At 49.9% G+C, this 22,662-nt stretch overlaps 1 protein-coding gene across 2 annotated transcripts; it reads right to left on the bottom strand.

Annotated features, from left to right (window-relative positions):
* Window positions 1-1,270: 1,270 nt before the first annotated feature.
* Window positions 1,271-21,646, bottom strand: ODAD4 (outer dynein arm docking complex subunit 4). 2 transcript variants are annotated; one of them, XM_014577448.4, is made up of 13 exons: window positions 21,519-21,646; window positions 18,332-18,463; window positions 17,900-17,998; window positions 17,350-17,503; window positions 15,588-15,649; window positions 14,713-14,872; window positions 12,949-13,173; window positions 12,012-12,219; window positions 10,399-10,485; window positions 9,785-9,981; window positions 9,494-9,594; window positions 8,040-8,118; window positions 1,271-1,770 (listed from the first exon to the last, which is right to left on the bottom strand). In XM_014577448.4, the coding sequence occupies exons 3-13, from the start codon at window positions 17,915-17,917 to the stop codon at window positions 1,607-1,609; spliced, it is 1,455 nt and encodes a 484-aa protein (XP_014432934.2). In that variant the 5' UTR covers window positions 17,918-17,998; window positions 18,332-18,463; window positions 21,519-21,646; the 3' UTR covers window positions 1,271-1,606. The 2 variants fall into 2 exon arrangements, with proteins under 2 accessions (XP_014432934.2, XP_075767681.2); XM_075911566.2 differs by lacking the exons at window positions 17,900-17,998; window positions 21,519-21,646 and adding an exon at window positions 19,785-19,939.
* Between the last annotated feature and the right edge of the window lie 1,016 nt (window positions 21,647-22,662).

Below are 22,662 nucleotides of genomic sequence, written 5' to 3'. Positions count from 1 at the left end.
CTCCCAGCCAAGTCAGGCAGACATCACTTGCAGTGCATGCATGTGCTGGTTTGCCTGTTAGGCGTTGGGCTTTTTTGTTTGTTTGCTGCCTGCGAACGGCTAAGGCTTTAACTTTTTCTGAACCTGGGCCTATAGGGAACAACTGAGAGGTCTGGCTGTGCACACCCAGACCTGTGCCTGGCTTTCCAATCACTGTGCCCCCAGCTCCCACGGAGAAGGCACCACTGGGGAACTCCCGCCCCCATTGCAAAGACAGCACTGGCTGTGAGTCACTATAGTTCACACTCTCAAGGAACAAGCTACGGACGTCTGTTCACATAATTTATTTACAAGTCACATACACTTGGTTACACAGTTTACTTAGGCGACTCTCACACTAGTGGCTAACCCCAGCCCGTGTTCACAGCCTGCAGAAATCAGTCAGATTCTCTGGCCACATCCAGACCTAAGCCAGTGAATCAGCTGCATGTGAGGTCAAACGCTGCATCCTGCAGTCATATTACCCATCTTTGCCGGAAGTGAAAATGTCCCACTGGATCAAATATACTTATAGAGCCCAATGCTGCAGACCTGGCCCATTGGAGTTGATGGGATTTTTGCTCTTCCACAGAGAGCCCTCAGTAATGTCTGCCTGTCTCAAGAGTCCTGGGCCTGGTTTACAGCAGCATAGCTTCATCCACCAGGGTGTAATGAAGTGAAATCCCTGATTGCTGTGGCTGCACCAGTTATACCAGCAAGAAGGCACTTTTGTTGGTATAGTTTAGTTAGCTCAAAGGGGCTGTAATAAGCTTCATTGGCAAAATTGTGAGGGTTTAACCAGTAAAAGCTATGGGCACAGCTTATGCACTTCGCCTCTGTAGCACAGAGCTATGTTTCTACACAGACGTGACTCTAAACTCTAGGGCTACGTCTACACTGGCCCCTTCTTCGGAAGGGGCATGCTAATTTTGAAAGTGGGAATAGGGAAATCCGCGGGGGATTTAAATATCCCCCGCGGGATTTAAATAAACATGGCCGCCGCTTTTTTTCCGGCTTGGGGAAAAGCCGGAAAAAAGCGTCTAGACTGGCCCGATCCTCCGGAATAAAGCCCTATTCCGGAGGATCTCTTATTCCTACTTTGAAGTAGGAATAAGAGATCCTCCGGAATAGGGCTTTATTCCGGAGGATCGGGCCAGTCTAGACGCTTTTTTCCGGCTTTTCCCCAAGCCGGAAAAAAAGCGGCGGCCATGTTTATTTAAATCCCGCGGGGGATATTTAAATCCCCCGCGGATTTCCCTATTCCCACTTTCAAAATTAGCATGCCCCTTCCGAAGAAGGGGCCAGTGTAGACGTAGCCAAGTGGAAAGGCTGGGAGAGGGAAGTAACAGGACTTTTCCCAACATAACAGCCCCACAGCCTTGAACTGAATGCTTGCAGACTTGAAAAAGTATTTAAAAGGGACAGCAAAGGTTAAGGGCAGCCCCCACTGTGAAGGGACTAATTCCATTTGCAGGTCAATTTCACACTAATTAAAATGCACTAATTTGCAAAGTCAGCAACCCCGCATGAACTTTAACCTTAGCGAATAGTTTCCTGAGGAAATGCTGCCTCTTTATTCAGGCAAATCCTACTGAAGCTCTGCATAATCTTCCCCTTTCTCTCCCTCTGGCTCTTCTTCTCTTCCATTTCTCTCGTTCTCTTCCTTTTCTACCTCCTTCTGTTTGTTTTCGTCTCTTTCCTTTTGGTCATCTGCCTCCTCTCCTTCACTGTATTCAGCATAATAATCATAATCTGGGGAGGTGGGAAATCAATGCAGGTTTTTTAAACATCACTTTTTTAAAATCTCACCAAGTTACATTAATCAGAGTAAGGGCTTAAGTTTCAGGTCAGAACTGGCAAGTTGCATCTGTTTGGAATTCATGTGTGCACAAAAAGATGTGAACTCTGTTTAGTCACCCTGTGCAGTGAGTGCTGGGGGAGAATGCTGTTGGGAAAAGGGGTGTGGTTGAATTCAAGAAGCATTGGGAGTTTCCTTTGCCAGTTCTGGCACGTTCAACCCAAAAGTGCATAACAGAAGGATGAATAACAAACTAGTTGCCTGTTGCACACATACCTGCCCCCTCCCCTGCCTAGGCATCCTTGCCTAACTCTATCCGCAGCACATGCACCTTGCAAGATCTGTGTGGGAAAGCTGGCTGCCAGACCAAATGGCACTAAGAATGATGCTAAGATTTAAATATTAAATTGGCATCCTTCTCGTAGGACTGGAATATGTATCCTTATGGCTGATCCATGTAGCTGTATAACAGTCACATATATCCTGGCTACTGTAACACTATATTCCTTTTATACTTTTGTTGATTTCATTAAATAACGACCTCACACCTTGGGGCTATGTATGATCCAACTACAAGAGCAGGGCTTCCTGTTGTGTATTAATTGAGGATCCATTACATCTGTATTAACCACCCAGTTTGTGTATTCCAGAGAGATTTTAGTGTCTAAATATGGGATCCAAACTTTCAGGATATTATGTATAACAGACCCATATTGAAGTAGTTTCACTTTCACTCTTGAGGATCCATTTTTAGTATATTCTCTGCTGTGCTATTACATATCTGCTTCCCCCACAAGGGATCTGGAGTGATCCTATGCTCTGAGTGAGACCCAGGCCCTCTTCTTTCTATTGCTAGTGTCTCTCAGGGTGTGTCTAGACTACATGGCTCTGTCACCAGAGCCATGTAGATTAGTTTACTAGACATACCCAAATGAAGCCGCGATTTAAATAATCGCCCCTTCATTTAAATTAAAATGGCTGCCGCGCTGTGCTGATCAGCTGTTTGTCAGCTCAGCGCTGTAGTCTGGATGTTCCGAGGTCAACATCAAAGGCATTTTTCGACCTCCCCAGTATGCCTCATGGGATGAGGTTTACCGGGGAGGTCCACAAATGCCTTTGATGTCGACCGCAGAGTGTCCAGACTAGCGCGCTGAGCCGACAAACAGCTGATCGGCACAGCGCGGCAGCCATTTTAATTTAAATGAAGCGGGGATTATTTAAATCGCGGCTTCATTTGGGTATGTCTAGTAAACTAATCTACATGGCTCTGGCGACAGAGCCATGTAGTCTAGACATACCATCACAGTCCTTGGACTCCCTCAGCAAATCCAGTCTCATCAGTGCCTTTGTTTCCTCTTCACCAGTGGAGTGGGAACATTTTAAAAAGTTGAAATGCTGAACCCCCTAACCCTTTTCCACACAGGCTGGGAGCAAAGCCCTGGCACATAGGCTGGCAGCTAAGGCTCTGGGCATATGGCTGGCAGCAAAGGTCCCCGACACATGAGGATCAAACCGGAACCCCAGCACGTGGGGCTGGCAGCAGAGCCCCCAACTCATGGGGCTAGCAGCCAGGACCGTGTGCTAGGCCCTGCACCTATGCTCTTCACCCCTTTATCCCTGCCAGCCCCTTAGACAGTAAACCAGTTTCACATCAATGCATGAAACTTGCATCACTCCTGACTTGCATCAGGCCCTGTGCTGCCATGCCCCCACTCCCACCAAAGCCGGAGCAGACTTTGCTGAAGGCGGCTGGGTGCAATGAAACTTGGGAAATGCTTCCCCCTACTGCTCAAATTTGAAACAGCACTTAAATATATAATCTATGGAAATCTGAGTCCTCTACTGAATTCTTCACCATTACCTCAATTTTTACAACAGGGATGGAAAACGTCTGGCCCATGGGCCAGATCCGGCTTGCTGTTTAAGTTGATCTGGCCCACATCAAGTCACTGCACCTCAGCTACCCCCGTGGGGCTGGAGTGCAAATCCTGTCTGTCCTGACCCGGGCAAGGGGCTTGTGTGTGGGGCAAGAAGGGGGGGAGGTTGCACTTCTTAGGTTCCCCACCCCTGTTTTACCGTCTCAGTCAGTGGCTTCAACACAGGTAACCATAAGTATCACACAACTCAGGGCTATTTTTAAGCTCAGTTCTGCTGGCCCTGTGTTGGTGTGATCCCCACAGAGTTACATGCCTATGGGGGAAAGAAGATGCAGCATTATTGTAATCACATGAGGACTGATAATTACGGATCAGTGCGCAAGCATCACGCTGCAAGCCATTGCTGCCTGTTACTGACTCTTGTCCTGCTGCAACTGCTCCCTAGGGAATGGAGTTATTTACATGTGATTTATTGCAGGTGGATTCCAAAAGCCAGTAGGGATGTAAAATCACGGTTAAATCTTAGGGGCTGCTGTCTCCTGCTCCTAGCTCCCCCAGACGCACAGCGGCTGGCTCCTGACCCTCACAGGGCTGGATCAGCCCTCCATCCATGGTACCCAGTATGCATCTCCCAGTAAGGGTGATGCTTACTGGGTAACCAGTTACCCATTCACATCCCAAAAAGCCAGATGAGTTTTTCCTCCTCCTCTTTCCAGCATGTCTCATGCTCACACCACATTATGTACAATCACATTTTGTAGCTGTCTATTTAGGTTCTTAGTAGGCCCAACACTTTGGTGTCAGGACGCTGGAAAAATCAGCTTCATTGTAAGAGTCACTTTGTGGGAAAATGTCTTGTTTATAAATAGCCCTACCATGTGTTAAAAAATTGGGGCTAGATCCTGAGCTGGTGTAAATGAGCATCGCTTCACAGAAGTCCGAGAGACGCTGATTTACACCAGTTGGGGATTGGAGCCACAGGGATGAAAAGCCATGGCAGTGTTCATAGCCATGGTATGGTTTTATAGGTCTATACACAAGTGCAAGGCGTATGGGGAAGAAATAGAAAAGTGGATGTGTGAGCCACGAGCTAAGTTATGACTCAACTGGCATTGCAGAGACTTGGTGGGATAAATCTCAAGACTGGAATATTTTCCCAGAGGGGTACATACAGCTTGTATGGAAGGGCAGACAGTGGAAAATGGGAGGAGGTGTTGCATTGTACAGGCAGTCCCCGGGTTACGTACAAGATAGGGACTGTAGGTTTGTTCTTAAATTGAATCTGTATGTAAGTCGGAACTGGCGTCCAGATTCAGCCGCTGCTGAAACTGACCGCCAGTTCTGACTTACATACAGATTCAACTTAAGAACCCCAAGCGTCTCCAAGTCAGCTGCTGCTGAAACTGATCAGTGGCTGATTCCAGGAAGCCTGGGGCAGAGCAACTCTGCCTCGGGCTTCCTGTAAGTCAGCGCTGGTCAGTTTCAGCAGCGGCTGACTTGGGGACGCCTGGGGCAGAGCAGCTGGGGTGCTGCTGGGTTGCTCCAGTAGCACCGCTCCTCGGCGCTACTGGACCAACCCAGCAGCACCCCAGCTGCTCTGCCCCAGGCGTCCTAATTCAGCCGCTGCTGAAACTGACCAGCAGCGGCTGAATCAGGACGCCTGGGGCAGAGCAGCTGGGGTGCTGCCGGGTTGGTCCAGTAGTGCCCAGAGTGGCACTGCGGGACCAACCGGCAGCGCCCCAGCTGCTCTGCCCCAGGGTCCACAACAAAAGCCTGGTCTGCTGGGGGGGGGGCACACTAGCTGCGCCCCCCCCCCCCAGCAGACCAGGGACACGGGGAGCAAAGCCACAGCAGGGTGCCGCACCTCTGAGGCTTTGCTCTGGCAAAGCCTCAGAGGTGCGGGACCCTGCTGCGGCTGCGGCTTCGCTTCCGTTGCCCCTGATCTGCTGGAGATGGTCTCCAGCAGACCAGGGGCACCAGGAGCAGCTTTTCTCGCCCCGGAGGTCGAGGTGGCGGATCGCTGCCTGCAAGCTCCGGGGCGAGAAAGCCCCATTCGTAAGTGCGGATCCGACGTAAGTCGGGGACTGCCTGTACATCAAGAAGGTATACAATTGTTAGGAGGTCCAGAAGGAGGTGAGAGGCAGACCGGCTGAAATTCTCTGGCTGAAGATAAAAGGGGGGAAACCAACTGTAACATTACTGTAAGGGGCTGCTATATAAACTGTTGAATCTAGAGGAGGTGGTGGAAGAGGCATTTTAAGACTAAACAAGTATAAAAAAGGAATTGGGGATTAATTACCCAGACATTGGTTGGGAAAGTAATTTGGCAAAACACAAACTGTCCAGTAAGGTCCTGGATTGCCTTAGGGACAACTTCATGTTTTAGATGGTGGAAGATGGGCATTTTAGACATTACCCTGACTAACAGGAAGGAATTGGCTGCAAATGGGTAGGGTGGAAGCTGTGATGTAAGCCACATGTAGCCCTGCATGGGTAAATTTGTATCCCTTCAGTCCGGCCTTGAGCCCTGTCCGCAGACACACAGCAGGTGTGCCTTATCAGCCAGTAAGATGCTGCTTGCTAGCTGGGAAGGCCGCGCTGGCCTTCATTCTCAGGCCTGTGGGAATGTTGAGAGTTGCATTGGGCCAGTTTGCGCATACTGGGTAAACAGCTAATGTATAAGATCGCTAGGAGCCCCACTCCTGGCTGAGTCTCATCCAGGACCCCAACCTCGAGGGGTGCCCCAGAGTTCCCCCATGCTGGAGCCACGTCCACTGCGGCCAGGGCACAAGGTAACAGATCTGAAGGGCCGTAAGCATTTCTAAGTGCCTGTTGCTCCATATTATGCATTGTCTTGCATGTGTTGGTGTATAATGTCATTTTGCAGTTATCACGTTGTGCAGCCATTTGGCAGCATTAACCCTGTAGTATTAGTGACAGAGTAATTAATAAAGCAGTTATCCCTATTGGCTCTATGTCAAAGTGAATCCATACTCCTGTTCGTTCCCGGCCCTAGGGGTCGTGCTGTGGGCTGGCAGAAGCAAACATGAAATGAGAAATCTAATGATTCTAAGGAAAGGAAGGAGAGAGAGCAGAACAAGGGCAATGGAGTTCCAAAAAAGCAGACTTTAAACAAACTGGGAACTGGAAGGTAAAGTCCATGGGAAGAAAATCTAAAGGGAAAAAGAGTTCAGGATTGCTGACAGTTTCTCCAGGAGACAATAATAAAGGAACAACAGCAAACTATCCTGATTTGAAAGAAAGGCAGGAAGAATAGTGAGGGGCCAATATGGTTCCATCAAAAGCTCGCTAATGACCTGAAAATCAAAGAGGCACAGGCAAGTGGATTCAATAGTTTGTTGAGCCCTGGTTATAAGGAAAAGCCAACATCTTGACAAATCAACCCACTTTCCTTCTTTGACAGAGTTACTGGCCTAGAAGTTGGGTGTAATCAATAGATGTGATATATCTTGATTTCAGTGAGGCTTCTGACAGTCCTATGTGTGAACTGCCACACCACTTCTGACAGTCTCAGCAGTGGGGACACTACTTCCTGTAGCTCTCATTGGCCAGGAACGGTGATCCACAGCCAACGGGTGCTTTGATCTCCCATACCCGCGACCCAGAATTTGGAAAGCTCTTTACTCCAGGGCTGAGGAGCCTTTTTTGGGTTGGGAGCTGCTGACTCACAGAAAAATCAGTCGGGAGCCGCACACAAGTGAGAACAAAACAAACAAAAACAAAAAGCAAAAACCAAATCCCTCACTGACGTGGCCCCGACCAAGAAGGAAAAAGACGCTCCTCTCACACATCAGAGCCTAGGGGGGCTCAGGCTAGCAGATTTTGTGTGCTCCAATGCTGGGGGGGAGCCCTGAGCTCTGGGGGTTGGATTCAGGAAAGCCAGGGGCCGGATGCGGCTCCTGGGTCTTAGGTTCCGCACCCCTGGTTTAGTTGGTCAGAGCAAAGGGTGGAACTAGAGGATTGCTCCAAATCCCTTTCAGAGCTACATTTCTGTGATTCCGTATGGAATTATTTCCGCTGTAATACATAGTTTATAGACGGTGAGTGTGCACAAGAAATACTGCTCAGCAAAGGGGCAGCTGCTTTACTGATACCAACAGTATAAGCCTGTCTGTGTGTCACTGCTGAAAAATAGGTACTAACTTCCCTACTGTAGATGGACACAGAGGGGCCTTAGCTAGCAGGGCAGCAAGCATTGCAAGGGCAGGGGCTATGGCCTTCCAGTGGGGGCAGCTGCTTTTCCAAGCATCCTGTGATGAGGTAGAAGAGAAGGGGATTTGCAGAACTTTTTACTTTTACGCACTGATTCCCAGCTGAACTAGTACCTCGTAAAGATTCCATTCTCTCCACCCTTTGTTCTGCTCTCAGCTCTTCGATGAAGCCTTTGTTCGCATCATCTAGGGCCTGAAGTTGACAAGAATAATTAGTGTCAGATATAGACGTGCAGTCACATGACAAACGTTTGTCCCATTCCCTTCTTTCCTAGATCCTTTGGTGCCTTTAAAGCAACCTGCAGTGAAGGGCCTTTTCCCCTGGCCCCCATTGAGACGGCATTGCTCTAGCTAATATACTGCTTGGCATGCTTTCGCTGGGATCATCCCTTCCTCCTTACACCTCCACCCCACATGGCTAGCACTGGCTTTCCCGTTGTTAACTAACCAATGGAGGTGGTTCCTCTGGGCTCCGAAATACACTTAAGAGATCCCCAAACAGGCACACACTCATGCTGCAGAAGCACTGTTTTGAGTTCTGAAACACAGGCTGAGATCAGCCCTGTGTGATCCACTCCAGTGAATAACCTGGAGGGGTACCTCAGCATGCTGACTGTTGCTAGGGCAGCAAGCATATGTCCCATAATATGCAAATCCACAGCCAATACCCCTGATGTTCCACCATGGCTCCTGTCATAGAGATCATGCTGAGTAGCCCCTCCTTACTCCATGAAATTTCAGCAAGGCCAGAATAGGGGATCATATTCAGCCTCTCATTCCAGTACAGGCCATACGCTTGCTGGCATGTACCCAGAGGCAATGAAAGACAGAATTTGACTCCTGGCCCCACTAGGGATGTTAACATGTGTGTAATTGTGTAACCATGTAACCGCTGAAAATTTCAGCAGTTACATGGTTACATGTAGGGCGGCAGGTGGATCCCTGGGAACTGGTGCACACCGGGAGCCAGCTTTTAAGCTAGCTCTCCATGCATACCAGCTCCTGCCAGCCACTCCCTGCGGCTGCCCCTGATACCTTTTAAGCTGGCTCCTGGCAGGTACTGGCTCCCGCCTGTTGCCCCACCCCTGGGGAGCCGTCTGCTGCCCTGTTCTTCTGCTTCTGGTACAGAGGCAGCAGCGCAGGATGGCAGCCGGCTCCCCAGGAACTGGACCGGTAGCCGCACGTAACCATTTGGGTAACCAATAAACTCATGCTTATCAGTTACCCATTTAAACAACTACACTCTTACATCCCTAGGCCACACTGAAGTCAACAGAAGTTCTGCCACTGACTCCAATGGGTCCAAGATTTTACCCCATATTAGCTCGCAATGGGACTAAATTTTCTAACTCAAGAAGTTTCATATGTTTTTTTTATTTTTGGGGATCATCTTGACAGAGACTGCAATATTCCTCTTGTGGGACATTTCATTGCCTAATCCCCCAGCTTCCCATTCTCTGCAGTCTCTCAGTCCCTGAGCCGGCGGACCACAGGCTGAGAACAACAGTGGTCGGCAGCTTACACACATTGCCCCAAAACTCCTCTCTCGATTACAGTAAACCACTCACACTGATGATGGCCTGCTGAGCTGCATCATTATGAATTAGTTTTGCCTTCTCAAGAGCTTTTTCAAAGTTCATAACTGCTGATTGGAAATCTTCGAGTTTCACTGTAACAGACAAACAGGAATCCATTTTAATGTGGGACTAAGAACAAGAGAAAACTATCAGGTGAGAACAATGAGCCTGTTTTATCGAGCCTTTGTGGGGTTGTTTGTAAGGCACAGGCAGCTTTTAAGGAAACTGTTGAGTAAGCTCATTGTCTGCCATCTTTAAAGCTCTTTGCTACAATGACTTTACCTTGAGCTTGTGCAACCAGCACACTAGCATTGAGTTGCCACTCAACATCACCCTCCTCCTCTGCTGACTGGAGGGACTTTTCTCCATATTCCTGGGCCTCCGTTGCTTCATCGAGCTCTAGGTAACATCGGCCAATTTCATGGAACAACCACGTCTTCTCTAGGCTGGTTTTTGCCAGTGGAATTTTCTCCTCCCATCTTTACACAGGAAAAGAAAGTTACTTCTACTGCCCTAGGTTCAGTGCAATACTGGTTCTTGGCTTTTTAAACCCTTGAAAGGGTTCCAGTTGCTACGATTATCCAAAGTATATTACAGTTAGGCCGGTGTTTGCAAAGAGAGCAAGTCTGGAAGACGATGGGGATTGGCTTCCAAAGTCATTTACTCTCAGTGCTGCTGGTTTGAACCAAGGCAACCAACTGACAATTGTTACCATCTGCTGTTCAGTGGCCTGTACGAAATGCACTCTCAAGTCCAGTTCCTAGTGGCAAGTGTCCACATCACAACTGGCGTTAGCAATGCCCCTTGCTGACAGCAGAATGAAATACAGTGACCAAGCAAAGTCAGATTAATTTAAAAACCACTCTCTTACCTTTTATGTTATGAATTTTACGTACGTGTCAATAGCTTGCCGGAATTTGCCAATTCTGGCATAAACCCTGCCAATGTTGTCAAGGGCTCTGGAGATGGCATCTGGCAGATCACTGCATTGAAGTGAAAGAAAGAGGTCTTAAAAGAGTCTTGGCCCTGAAATATCCTGCATTTTCTTAGGCTCCCTCTATATTCTGTTTGGTGCTCACTGTTTCAGTGAGCTCACATAACAATGTCAGACAGCAATGAAAGAACATTGTCAGTTTGAAATACTCTTTACCAACTGTAAAGTAACACCTAAGATTTCTGTGCATGAAAGAGATAAGTGGGGAGAACATAGTCCTGCTTTATTTATTTGTATTTGTATTTTAATTTTGTGCAGTCACATCTCCTGTTTCCTCTATGTAGTCAGTCAGCTGTGTGGAGTTTCACATGAGAGAGAAAAGCATTTTTGTATTTGGAAAAAGTGCCCTGTGTAGGGGCAGAGCTCAGACTTAAGTCATTTTTCTATTCAATTAAGTAGTTTAAATTGATAGAGCCCATTTAAAATTGCAGTGGATACCATGTCTCTGGTGGCAGTGGAAGAAACAAAGCAGCTTTTTAAAGTAGTTGAAAAGGAGGATCCCAGTGTCCTGGTCTGTATTCCCTTGTGCTCTCAGTAAACCAGGCTCTGCGATGCTGTGTTCTGTGAGAACTATTGGTCAGTATTAATGGCCATTCATTTTATAGTGCACCCTGCAGAGCTCCAAGTGCTCTTTATGAATATTAATGACCTAACCCTCACGCCTCTCCTCTGAACCAGTTTTACTATCCTCAGCTTACAAATGAGGAAACTGAGGCAGAGAGGGACAAAGGGTATGTTTACACAGCAAAAAAAAATTAAAAATCCACGCTGGCCCATGGCACGTTGGACTCCAGGGTGTCTCACTGCTGTGTAGACAGCTCCCTAAATGCATTGCCCTCGTGAGTGAACAGCAGCACTCAGATCTTCTCACGAATATCCTGCACTTTCACCACTAGAGGACACTTCCTGCCTGATTAATCACTGCACTGGCAGCAAAAAAACAAACCCGTCCAACAGGCACCTCCTTGCTTTGTGAAATGCTTTGAAAAGCTCCATTAGGAGAGGACTATATAAAGCCCATTCTGCTCCATTCTCTGCCTGAGAGACCTGCAGACATTTTCTGCATGAGCAGGTGGCTGTGCCTAGGGGGTACTGATGTCAAGGCTCAAATGAAAATTATTTCCCCAGCCAGGAAACCTAAAAAGAAATCCGACTATTTTTTTCTTAGAAGAAAGCATTGCCTAGACGGGGAGGGGCCAGGAGGGGGCTCAGAATCATTAGCTCTGGGTGCTAGCCCTGGTTCTCACAGGGATTTGATTTGTTTCCTTGGGCAGGACACAACGTTGTTCTGCCTCAGCCTCCCTGTGTGTAAAATGATGTTGCTGTGTTAGTGAATACTGTGAGAGGCAGGTAATGACTTTTTCTAGTGCCATCAGCTCCCCAGAAGAGTGTACTCTAGAAATTCAAAGCATTATTTGAGAATTGTCTGATTCCCCTTCCGTTGGACAGTATGTCTTTACCATCATCCTTTCCCCTCCCATCTCAAATTAACATTGGGCGCTTCTGAGCACTTACTTTTCCCTTGCGATCCCCAGATCCATCTTGTGACTCTGCAGAGCTGCCCCCATTTGCCTCATCTCAATTTGAGCGTTCCCAATGCAGCTGTAGAGATTTCCAATCAATTCGTTCTTGTTGGGAACTTCATCATCAGACCAACCCTGAATTGTTTTTAGCACATGCTCAGCTTTCTTACAACTTTCTTCAGGGCAGCCGCTGGTCAACACTAGAAGCACAAAAAGAGGATTGCTTAGCACCAAGTCAGGGGCCACTGGAATAGCGAAGAAGACGGGGGCCTGATTCCCCACTGTGTCTTTGGGGAGTCACTTCTACCTATGCAAAGTGGGTGTAAAAGTCTATTCCCAATGTGAGTCTGATTTGGTACCATTTTTCACTCACTTTGCACAGGAGTGAATGAAAACCCATAGTGTAGGACAATGGAAAATGAAACCTACAGACAGAAGATATGTTGATGATGTCTGAGGTCTTCTTATGAGTTACAAAGCATACAGTATAGACACTGAAGAGAAATGGCTGGAATCCCTCTCTCCTCCCTTCCAGACCCTTCTCTTCAGACTCTTCATCCTTGTAGCCTTCTCTGTCCTTGTTACTATTCAGATATGGGTGAGAAGCACCTCAGTGGCCTGACCTCTCTGTTCAATTGTCCCAAGTGGGATGGGGAATTTGCTAAGCACCTTGCACTTGCCTACAGAGTTCAGGTATCCAAAGCATTGCTCTGTAAAGCGCTCTGGGATACCTCAAGTATAGGAGGAGCTGGAAAATAAACCAGTGTAAAATTCTACACTGCAATATTGCCCTGGGAAAGGCAGAGGAAAGCAGAACATGTTTAAACCTGCTACAGGTAGGAAATAACAGCTCTCCAGGTGAGGTGCTCCTGCTGATGTGGTCAGTAGCTATCACTGATAATAATATACCCCAATCACAGCACACCTACACATATCAATGTCTTCCATGCTCTTCAGGATGTATCTGGCAACTTCTGATGGCTTTCTCTTTCTCTCTGGGATCCACCTCTGCTGCATGAGCTTGCGGTCTCGCACACGGGCGTAGATGGGCTTCTGCTGCTGCCAGAAATCAGTGCGGGTGTCCAAGTAGTTAATGCCACCCAAGATCAGGTCCTCCACTGTCATCCCCTGCTTTGTGCTGCTTTTGATCAAGTCTGAAAATCAGCCAAAGGCAGAATCAGGAAAAGGGATTAAGGGATCTGAGCAGTGAAACCATGATCTGAGGGATGGGGGATGGGAACATTTTTTGCTGGCCTTCGATTGAGTATCCTGGAGACTAAAGTCATTTAATAATCCCCGGAACAGATACTGCATGTATGGTGGCAGGGCAAGGTTTCCCCAACACCGCCTGCTATTGTGCCTAGCCCTGGCATGAAGGCAGAGCCTCTAAGAGCATGAGGGGACAGGTCTGAGTCCAAGGCCTCTTCAGTCCTTGTCTTCAATGGTGAAAAAGCCCATGAGCACTAGTGGTGGTAGAGTTTGGTGATCTGCACACCTGTCCCACTGGGCCATAGCACAAGATGGGAGACTATCTATCCATCTGAGAAGACACATGTACAGGGTAGATGGCACCGAAAGGAAATGTGGGCATTCTGATTCCGTGGATTGTCCCCATGGAATACTATGAGAACTTTTAAAGGGTCAGAAGACAGGATGGACCCATGCAAGTTATGAAGCCTGGTAAAGTAACAGAATGCAACAGGGGGAGTAAATCCTCAAACTCTCCTGTGTTCCTGGGGAAATGTTTCTCAAGAAAACTAATTTAACAGGTGATTTTTTTCTGCCCAACTCAGATATCTTAACCTTTTCTGAATCCCATATCTTGATTCTAATAGCCTTAGCAGCAAAACCATGAAATTGACCAGTTCAAAGCAAAACTCAGTTACTGGTGCCTTCCACTTAATTCAAACACTGGTTTATTTAATCAAGAACTAGGACATGTGTACTTAAAATAGTATAATTTCTGCTTTTTATTTTGATTTGTGTTAAATGCTTTGGTTTGGTGTTAGTGGATACGCTACAGGATGCAATTATTTAACTAATAAGGAAGAAGTATAAAGTATAAAATGTGGTTAGATACTGTTACAAATACTGATTCTGGAAACTTGAATAACTTGTGTGTATCCAGCTCAAGCAATTTGTAGGTTTGGAACCACGGCAAACAGTAATATGTGCCATGCAAAGGGTGAAACGTTTCTTGGTGGTCATATGAATAACAATAAAGCAGTGATGGACGACTTAGTCTAGTGAGTGGGCCTCCTTCATCTCAGCAGGCTGCAAGATTGTCGAAACCATGACTGTCTCCTGGGCTAGTGTAATTTTGTTAACTGCACTTGCATACCTAGAATTTGTGGGATGTGCCAATTGAACGGTAGCAGCGTTTTGATTGGATGCAGACAGAGCACATGGCTCTCACAGTCAATGTTGTGTGCAATCAACACACACCTCACTTCACATGCCGTTGCTTAACCTGTGTGTCACTTTAGTAAAACTGGTAGGAAAAATACTTCGCAGACAGAAGCCAGTGGAATCTGGCAACCTTGCATTGGGCAACAGTAAACAAGATGTCTCATGGGCCATACACAGACCCCACTGGACTGCGTGCAGCCCATGAGCCACAGGAATAAAGGGAAAAAATGGATTTGATTGAACCAAGAGGAATAACGTCATATTTAGTTAAATACTATAAAGACCTTCATCCTTGAGCAGTTTCTCCAGGTAGGCCTTGTCAGCATACAGTTCGCCAAGAAGCTGCCGTTCGGTCTTTTCATCTCTAATGGGCCCCACTTTACTCTGCCGCTTCTGATCCTTTTTCGGGGCTTTGACCTGAAGTTTCTGCTTCACTTTTTTGCTCTGCCACAGAACAAAACAGAAGGACGCACAGGAGAGGGATACAGACAAGCACGAAGGCTAGCTTTCAGAAGCCTATTTCTCCACTTTCCAAATTCCTCATTCTTGAAGGAAATAATGACACAAGCACAAGATCGGCCCATTAATCTAGTGAGGATCAAAGTTCAGATCCCAAACACACCTACTCCCTCCCTCCCTTCCTATGATATCAGCTTTCTAAAGGTGGGCGTTCTGCCCCATCCAAAATTGGTCACCCTAATCAGTGGCCACTTTTCAAAAGTTCAAACTTAAATGATAAGTCAGACCAAAGTAGGTGCTACAGATTGATCTCCCCCCTGACATTGATAGAAACTACTCATGTGAGGAAGACCAGCGGAATTTGGATCCATAGCTAGGCACACACAGAGATGCTCTTAGCATTCCTTCTTTCCTGTGTGACAGTCTGTTTGAAAGCAGCAGGTGTTTTGCTGGTAGAAAGGCTCCAGATCAGGTGTTCAATTTCACCTTGGCTGGTGCACTCTTCTGATCGAGCTGCGCAAAATGTCAAGAAGACAGAACTGTCAGCCACATGTGGCACAGTGTGCTAACACCATCCGTCATTCTACTGATGTGGCTGCAGAAAGTTGCAGCCATTTTTTCCCCTGGTTGGGCCAATTCACCATAAAGCTTTTGCATTTTGGTATCTCTAGTGAGCTTCAGAAAGTGGTTCACACCATACCTCTGCCTGTCTGCTTAAAAAGCAGAGATCCCCTTTATTCTCCAGTTTAACTGAGGAAGGACCTGCAAAGAGAGAAAACAGACCTGTAAGTGTTCAAGAGCTGCAGTACCCAAGCCCTAGAGCTTAACATGGATGCAAATGTGCTAGATAGATAATGCCTGGTTGGAGATAAAGCTGTGCAGTTACTATAGCCAAGTTCTGTATCCGTCTCCTCAGTCTAAAAGCAAGAACTGCAGCTCAGAGAAATAGTTCAGCTGTATCGGTTATTAATAAATATTATTTTGAAGCCCCTCTGGTAACACCTAGAGGCCACAACTATGGATCAGGGCCCATTGTGCAGGGGTGGGCAATAATTTTTAAAATAATAATTCACAAATTTTTGAAGTGGCCCTGGCCCGGAAGGGGTGAGGCCTCAGGTGGAAGAGTCAGGGACAGGAGACTTCTCCCCTGCACACAGACCCTGTTGGCCTAGGGGTAGGGGAATGCGTGAAGTCTTTTTCCCATATCCTCCGGCACCTAGAGAGAATCGTCAGCGGTTTTAAAACAGTTGGCGGTTGCTTCTAGGCACCGCAGCATGAGGAGACTTTGTGCACTCCCCCCACCCCCAAGCCAAGTAAGGCCTGGGGGCGGGGGGAGCATGCAAAGTCTCTTGCTCCTTGCCCCCAACCTGCCTGGGGTGTGCGGTGGCTGGAGACAGCCACTGGTTCTCATAATGCTGCGAGCCCCTGGCACGGGGGGTCGGGGAGGACACTTCGCACATTCCCCCATCCCCAGCTCTCGATTGGCCTAGGGGCAGGGGAGCAGCAGGGCAGCCACGGGCCGGATTCACTGGCTTGGCAGGCCAAATCCGGCCCACAGAGGCTGTCTTGCCCACCCCTGGTACAAACACAACAAAAAGACAGTCCCTACTCTAAAGAACTTACAACCTAAGAGACAACAGGGAAATTAAACAGGCAGATGGGACAGTGCCAGAGTGGGGCACCAGGACATCCACCAGCTCAGAGTTCTTTCTAGATCATATTTGTCAATATTTAGAGCAAAGCACCCCTCTCTGATTCATACAGTGGCTCTCAACTCCGCTGGCAATACACACAGAGTGGGAGACAGCTTTCTGCTTAAGGGGAAAAGGCGTTTGAGACATGCTTCAAATTAACATCCTCTGGTGACAGAGTCAGGACAAGACGATCTATTCCTGGTTGACAGTTTCATTGGTCCCATGCAGATCAGCTGTCACTAGAGGTCAAGGTCACACAGAGAGATGTGGTTTCAGGAAGCAGAGATGAATTTCACTGAAATGCTTTTAACAACATGACAGAAACCTTGACAGGGACTCTGGAGTCTTTGAAGAGTCAGTGCAAATGGAAGAGTAACAGGGTGCTAAGCAGATGGACTGCTGTGTTTTCTACTAGCTGGAATATTTTCAGGGTTGGGTCTTTGTTCTTAAATATAAATTGCAATAATCAAGCATGGGGTCCTGACTGCATGGATCATGGGAGCCAGGTCTACAAGTGAATCCATATTACTGTGGAATCATTAGTTAAATAAACATTTGGCCAGTAATACCCAACAGGGTCCAACCTGTATTCCCTGACCTCAGCTGAGAACGGCAGTGACGCATGGGACTTAGGAGGCAGAGAGATCTTGCTGTACAACGTCCTCTCATTCACTAAGCATGTGAGGAACTCATACAGTATGTGCCAACAACTACTGAATTGCCTGCGTTTTGACAATGCAAGCATATCCCCAAAATGTTCCATCTTACTTCCAACAGAGTTGTCGATCGCCTCCTGAGACTTCTGAATTCCTAGCCTGAATTTCTGTAGTTCTGGGCGTAGTTTGTGGCCTCGGTGATAATACACTAATGCAAATTCAAAGTCACCCATGGAGAACAGGGTCTCAGCTTTTTGGTAAAGTCCCTGTAATGAAGGAAACAAACAGTCTGAATGCAACACATAGAACAGCTCCCAAAGCAGTGAGGAATGCACTATGCCCTCTCATCTATGTAAAAATAAAGCCCCATCTTGCAATCATTACTGAGGTGAGTTATCTTCACTTCCTTGGGGTAACTATGAGAGGAAAGGGTCCCAGATCAGGCCCCCATCACTGTTAGACTATAAATACTTGCAGGTGTTTACATGGTGCCAGAATAGCATGAGTGTGTTCAGTAAACATCAGCTGAAACTAGAATCTCCCTGTGGGTTGTGGGATTTTCAACTGGACAGAATAGTCCTCCCGGACACCCCACTGTCCTGACAGAACAGGTAGGGCTTGCCCTGAGCACAAGCAACACAAGGGCAGATTCAGCAACTCACCAGCAGCTCTGAGCTCATGCTCTGGAGCAGGAACAAAGAGTGGGGAAGAGGAGACTAACAACCTGCTGCTCCCCTCTGGCTTCTTGGGGTGTGTCTACACTGCAAAGGAAAAAAAAGCATCAAGTTTCAGAGCCTGGGTCTACAGACAGGCTTGTGTATGGTTCTAAAAAGAGCATATAGACAATGTTTCCACTCTGGCTCTGAAACCCAGCCAAAGTGGGGTGGTCTTGGGGCCCCAATTCCAACCTCAGCAGGAATGCTATCTTAAGCACAGTAGTCTGTAGACACACAAGTTTGTAGATGCAGGCTCTAAGATGCTCTGCTGTGTGGGGAGTTTTGGGGATTTTTTTGCAGTGTAGACATACGCTCGATGCCCCAGTCACTGAAGGCCAGCCCCAATATACCAGTCCCTTGTTCCCTAATGCTATTTACCTTTGAAAATGTTTTGTCATTTTGAAGAGAGGCTTCTGCATCTTTCAGGGAATTTTCTGTGTCCCCAAGTTTCAGGTAACATACTGAGCGGGCCACCAGGCAGTGCTTATTCCCTTCTTGCAACTGCAGAGCCTGGGATTCAAAAATAGAGAAGAATTCAGTCACAGAGGTGATGGACTTTAAGCAAACACCAGCTCCTGTATTTGATTGAACCCACAATACATTTGTGATGCCTTCCAAGCCAGGATCTCAAAGCCACTCTCAAGCATTCATGAAGAAAGTCTCACACCCCTCTGAGAGAGGGGGCTGGGTGTATCACTCCTAAGGTGGTAGCTGAGCCATGAAGTGGGCATGTGACTTGAGAGAATGAGGAGAAGAGACAAAAAATAAAATCCAGAAGTCCTAGCACTCAGGACCCTGCTCCAACCTCTAGTTGGCACTCCTTAGAGAAATGGAGAAAAAACTGTAACTCAGATCATGACAGGAAGTCAGTTGTGGGATTGATGGCCTGGCTTCTGGTCCCAGTCTGGGCACAGAGTGGGCTCAGGGCCCATGAGGAATACTAACAGGTGGCACTGACAGATGCACATATTGGGATGACACCATGCCACCTCCCCGTGCCATGTCACTGCTTCTCCTCTTGGCATCTGTCCCCACAACCCTCCTAGCAACCTCTCACCTCCCCTGGCTGTGTCCTCACATCCCCTCGCCTCTGTGCGCCACACACCCCTCCACAAGTGTCACCCCCCTGCCTCTGTGCACCACACCCCCCCTCCACAAGTGTCACCCCCCCGGCCTCTGTGCACCACACCCCCCTCCACAAGTGTCACCCCCCCGCCTCTGTGCACCACACCCCCCTCCTCAAGTGTCACCCCCCGGCCTCTGTGCACCACACCCCCCTCCTCAAGTGTCACCCCCCGGCCTCTGTGCACCACACCCCCTCCACAAGTGTCACCCCCCCGCCTCTGTGCACCACACCCCCCTCCACAAGTGTCACCCCCCCGCCTCTGTGCACCACACCCCCCTCCACAAGTGTCACCCCCCGCCTCTGTGCACCACACCCCCCTCCACAAGTGTCACCCCCCCGCCTCTGTGCACCACACCCCCCTCCACAAGTGTCACCCCCCCCGCCTCTGTGCACCACACCCCCCTCCACAAGTGTCACCCCCCCCGCCTCTGTGCACCACACCCCCCTCCACAAGTGTCACCCCCCCGCCTCTGTGCACCACACCCCCCTCCACAAGTGTCACCCCCCCCTCTGTGCACCACACCCCCCTCCACAAGTGTCACCCCCCCGCCTCTGTGCACCACACCCCCCTCCACAAGTGTCACCCCCCCGCCTCTGTGCACCACACCCCCCCCCCCCCGCCTCCTGCCCCGCATCAGCATCGCCAGCCACTGGGGGGGGCCGGGGGGCGCGCTCATGAATATTCATAAGGACGGAGCCGCTCACGTTGGTGAAGCAGACCAGCGCCTTGCCGTGCTCCCCCCGCCGGCTGAGCAGCGTCCCCTCGGCCATGAGGCTGGGGAAGGTCCCGCTCTGCCCCTCGCCCTCCGCGTCCTCCATCGGCCCGGGCCACTGCTTGACATCCGCTGCCTAGCAACCGCCGCCGGACTTCCGGGGGCGGGACCGGCCCCGCCCCGCGCGTGGCCACGCCCCCAGAAGGCTTCTCGCGCAGGACCCGACCTGGCAGGCGCCAGGAGCTTCTGCCTCCTCCCCCGCCTCCCTGCCAGCCCTCTGCCCACCAGCTCCCCATTGCCTGGTGCTTTCCCCCTGCCAGCCTCTGATACCCCCACCCCCCCCTTATCTCCTTCCAACCCCCTGGCACTCCCCACTCACCTCCCCCCCATTGCTCCCCATTGCCTGGTGCTTTACCCCCTGCCAGCCTCTGATACCCCCCACTCCTCTCCCCTCCCTTATCTCCTTCCAACCCCCTGACACTCCCCACTCACCTCCCCCCCATTGCTCCCCATTGCCTGGTGCTTTACCCCCTGCCAGCCTCTGATACCCCCCACTCCTCTCCCCTCCCTTATCTCCTTCCAACCCCCTGGCACTCCCCACTCACCTCCCCCACATTGCTCCCCATTGCCTGTTGCTTTCCCCCTGCCAGCCTCTGATACCCCCCACTCCCCTCCCCTCCCCTCTCTCCTTCCAACCCCCTGGCACTCCCCACTCACCTCCCCCCCATTGCTCCCCATTGCCTGGTGCTTTACCCCCTGCCAGCCTCTGATACCCCCCACTGCCCTCCCCTCCCCTCCCTTATCTCCTTCCAGCCCCCTGGCACTCCCCACTCACCTCCCCCCCATTGCTCCCCATTGCCTGGTGCTTTCCCCCTGCCAGCCTCTGATACCCCCCACTCCCCTCCCCTCCCTTATCTCCTTCCAACCCCCTGGCACTCCCCACTCACCTCCCCCCCATTGCTCCCCATTGCCTGGTGCTTTACCCCCTGCCAGCCTCTGATACCCCCCCACTCTCCTCCCCTCCCTTATCTCCTTCCAGCCCCCTGGCACTCCCCACTCACCTCCCCCCCATTGCTCCCCATTGCCTGGTGCTTTCCCCCTGCCAGCCTCTGATACCCCCCACTCTCCTCCCCTCCTCTCCCTCCCTCCCTTATCTCCTTCCAGCCCCCTGACACTCCCCACTCACCTCCCCCCCATTGCTCCCCATTGCCTGGTGCTTTACCCCCTACCAGCCTCTGATACCCCCCACTCTCCTCTCCTCCCCTCCCGTCCCCTCCCCTCCCTTATCTCCTTCCAGCCCCCTGACACTCCCCACTCACCTCCCCCCCCATTGCCTGGTGCTTTACCCCCTGCCAGCCTCTGATACCCCCCACTCTCCTCCCCTCCCTTATCTCCTTCCAGCCCCCTGACACTCCCCACTCACCTCCCCCCCATTGCTCCCCATTGCCTGGTGCTTTACCCCCTGCCAGCTGCCATTTCCCTGCCCCCCATTATCCCACAGCTCCCCATTGTGTGGTGCTTTACTCCCTATCAGCCCCCTGACACCTCCCACTTCCCCTCCCCCATTGCCCCACAGCTCCCCATTGCCTGATGCTTTACTCCTTGCCAGCCCCCAGGCATCCCTTTCTCTTTCAGCCCCAAGTTGTAGTCCACCCCCACTGAGCGCATGGCCCCCAAAGCTGCCTGCCTTCAGTAGACAGGATGTGGGAACACAGACAAGACTAACCTAGAAGTCCTGGCTTCCAGCCCCCGGGCTAACCATGTTGCCTCCCATCCAGATCCACAGGCTCTTCTCCCCATGCCTGGGATTGAAACAGCAGCCTGTTATCTGGGCCCCTGCATAGACAAGCTTGTGCACTTGGCCCAGTACCTCCCCTCCTTGGGAGCCTTGCCTTTTGGATGAGGGCCTGCCCCTCCCCTTGCATACCTATTTCAAAGAGGGTGGGGGAGACATAATGTCAGTCTGACCATCTTCTAGAGGATTTCTTTAGTGCCCTTTGCTGTAATATCTTCCTCTGCCAAAGAGGGCTGTGTGACCTGACTTCCCGTTCTATTCCTGTAACTGTGAAGAGGTACGTGATGTAGAAGATAGAGCAGGGGCGGCTCTTGCAAACAGCATCCCAAAGGAAGGCTGGTGAGGAGCCAGAAACAACTGCCCCATCTTACTTTGGAAGTCCCCACCCAATCTTACAGTTCAGGTAAGAATCTGCACACCCCTTTAGAGTGATTATTTACCATTTGTTTTCCAGGAGTGAGTATGGGCTGGGGATGTAAAATCCTGTTTAATTACTTACCTGTTTTAACAATAAGTTTATCCAGTTGGTTTAACTGATTAAATGGGGACAGGCTGGAGTGGCCTCCACACCACTGGCAGGGGATTCTCCAGCCTGGTTGCTTCCTGCCTCACACTGGCTCCCAGCCCATATGGTTAGGGAGTTTGCAGGCTTGCGCAGGACTTGAAGCGACAGCAGAGGAGGCCTGGGAGCCAGCAACTCCTCCTCCTCCCCCTGACTGGGCTGCCTCTTTCAGCCCCATGCAAGGCTGCCAACTCCTAGCCCATGTGGTCTGGGAGCCGGCAGCCCCACAGGGCTGGTGCAGCCCTCCACTCACGGTGGGCCATGGGCAAAGGGCTGCCCCTTGGTGATGATTCACATCCCCTAGCTTCAATGAATTCATGACTAGACTAACAATCCAGCCCAACACAGAGCGCGAACAGGGTGAAACGCTTGGGTCATTTTACCACTCAGAGGCCTTGCAGATCAGTTGGGTTTTCAGATGTGAGCTGCAAGAAAGGTGCTCATTACATTTCTCTTGGAAGGCTGTTCAGGTGGAAGGCCATGGGGAAGGTGACACAAAATCAGCCGTGAGTA

Source organism: Pelodiscus sinensis, chromosome 29 (assembly GCF_052426305.1).
Source record: "Pelodiscus sinensis isolate ZL-2025 chromosome 29, ASM5242630v1, whole genome shotgun sequence".
NCBI lineage: Eukaryota > Metazoa > Chordata > Testudines > Trionychidae > Pelodiscus > Pelodiscus sinensis.
The sequence above is the reverse complement of the archived record's forward strand: the minus strand, read 5'-3'. Positions and strand labels throughout refer to the sequence as shown.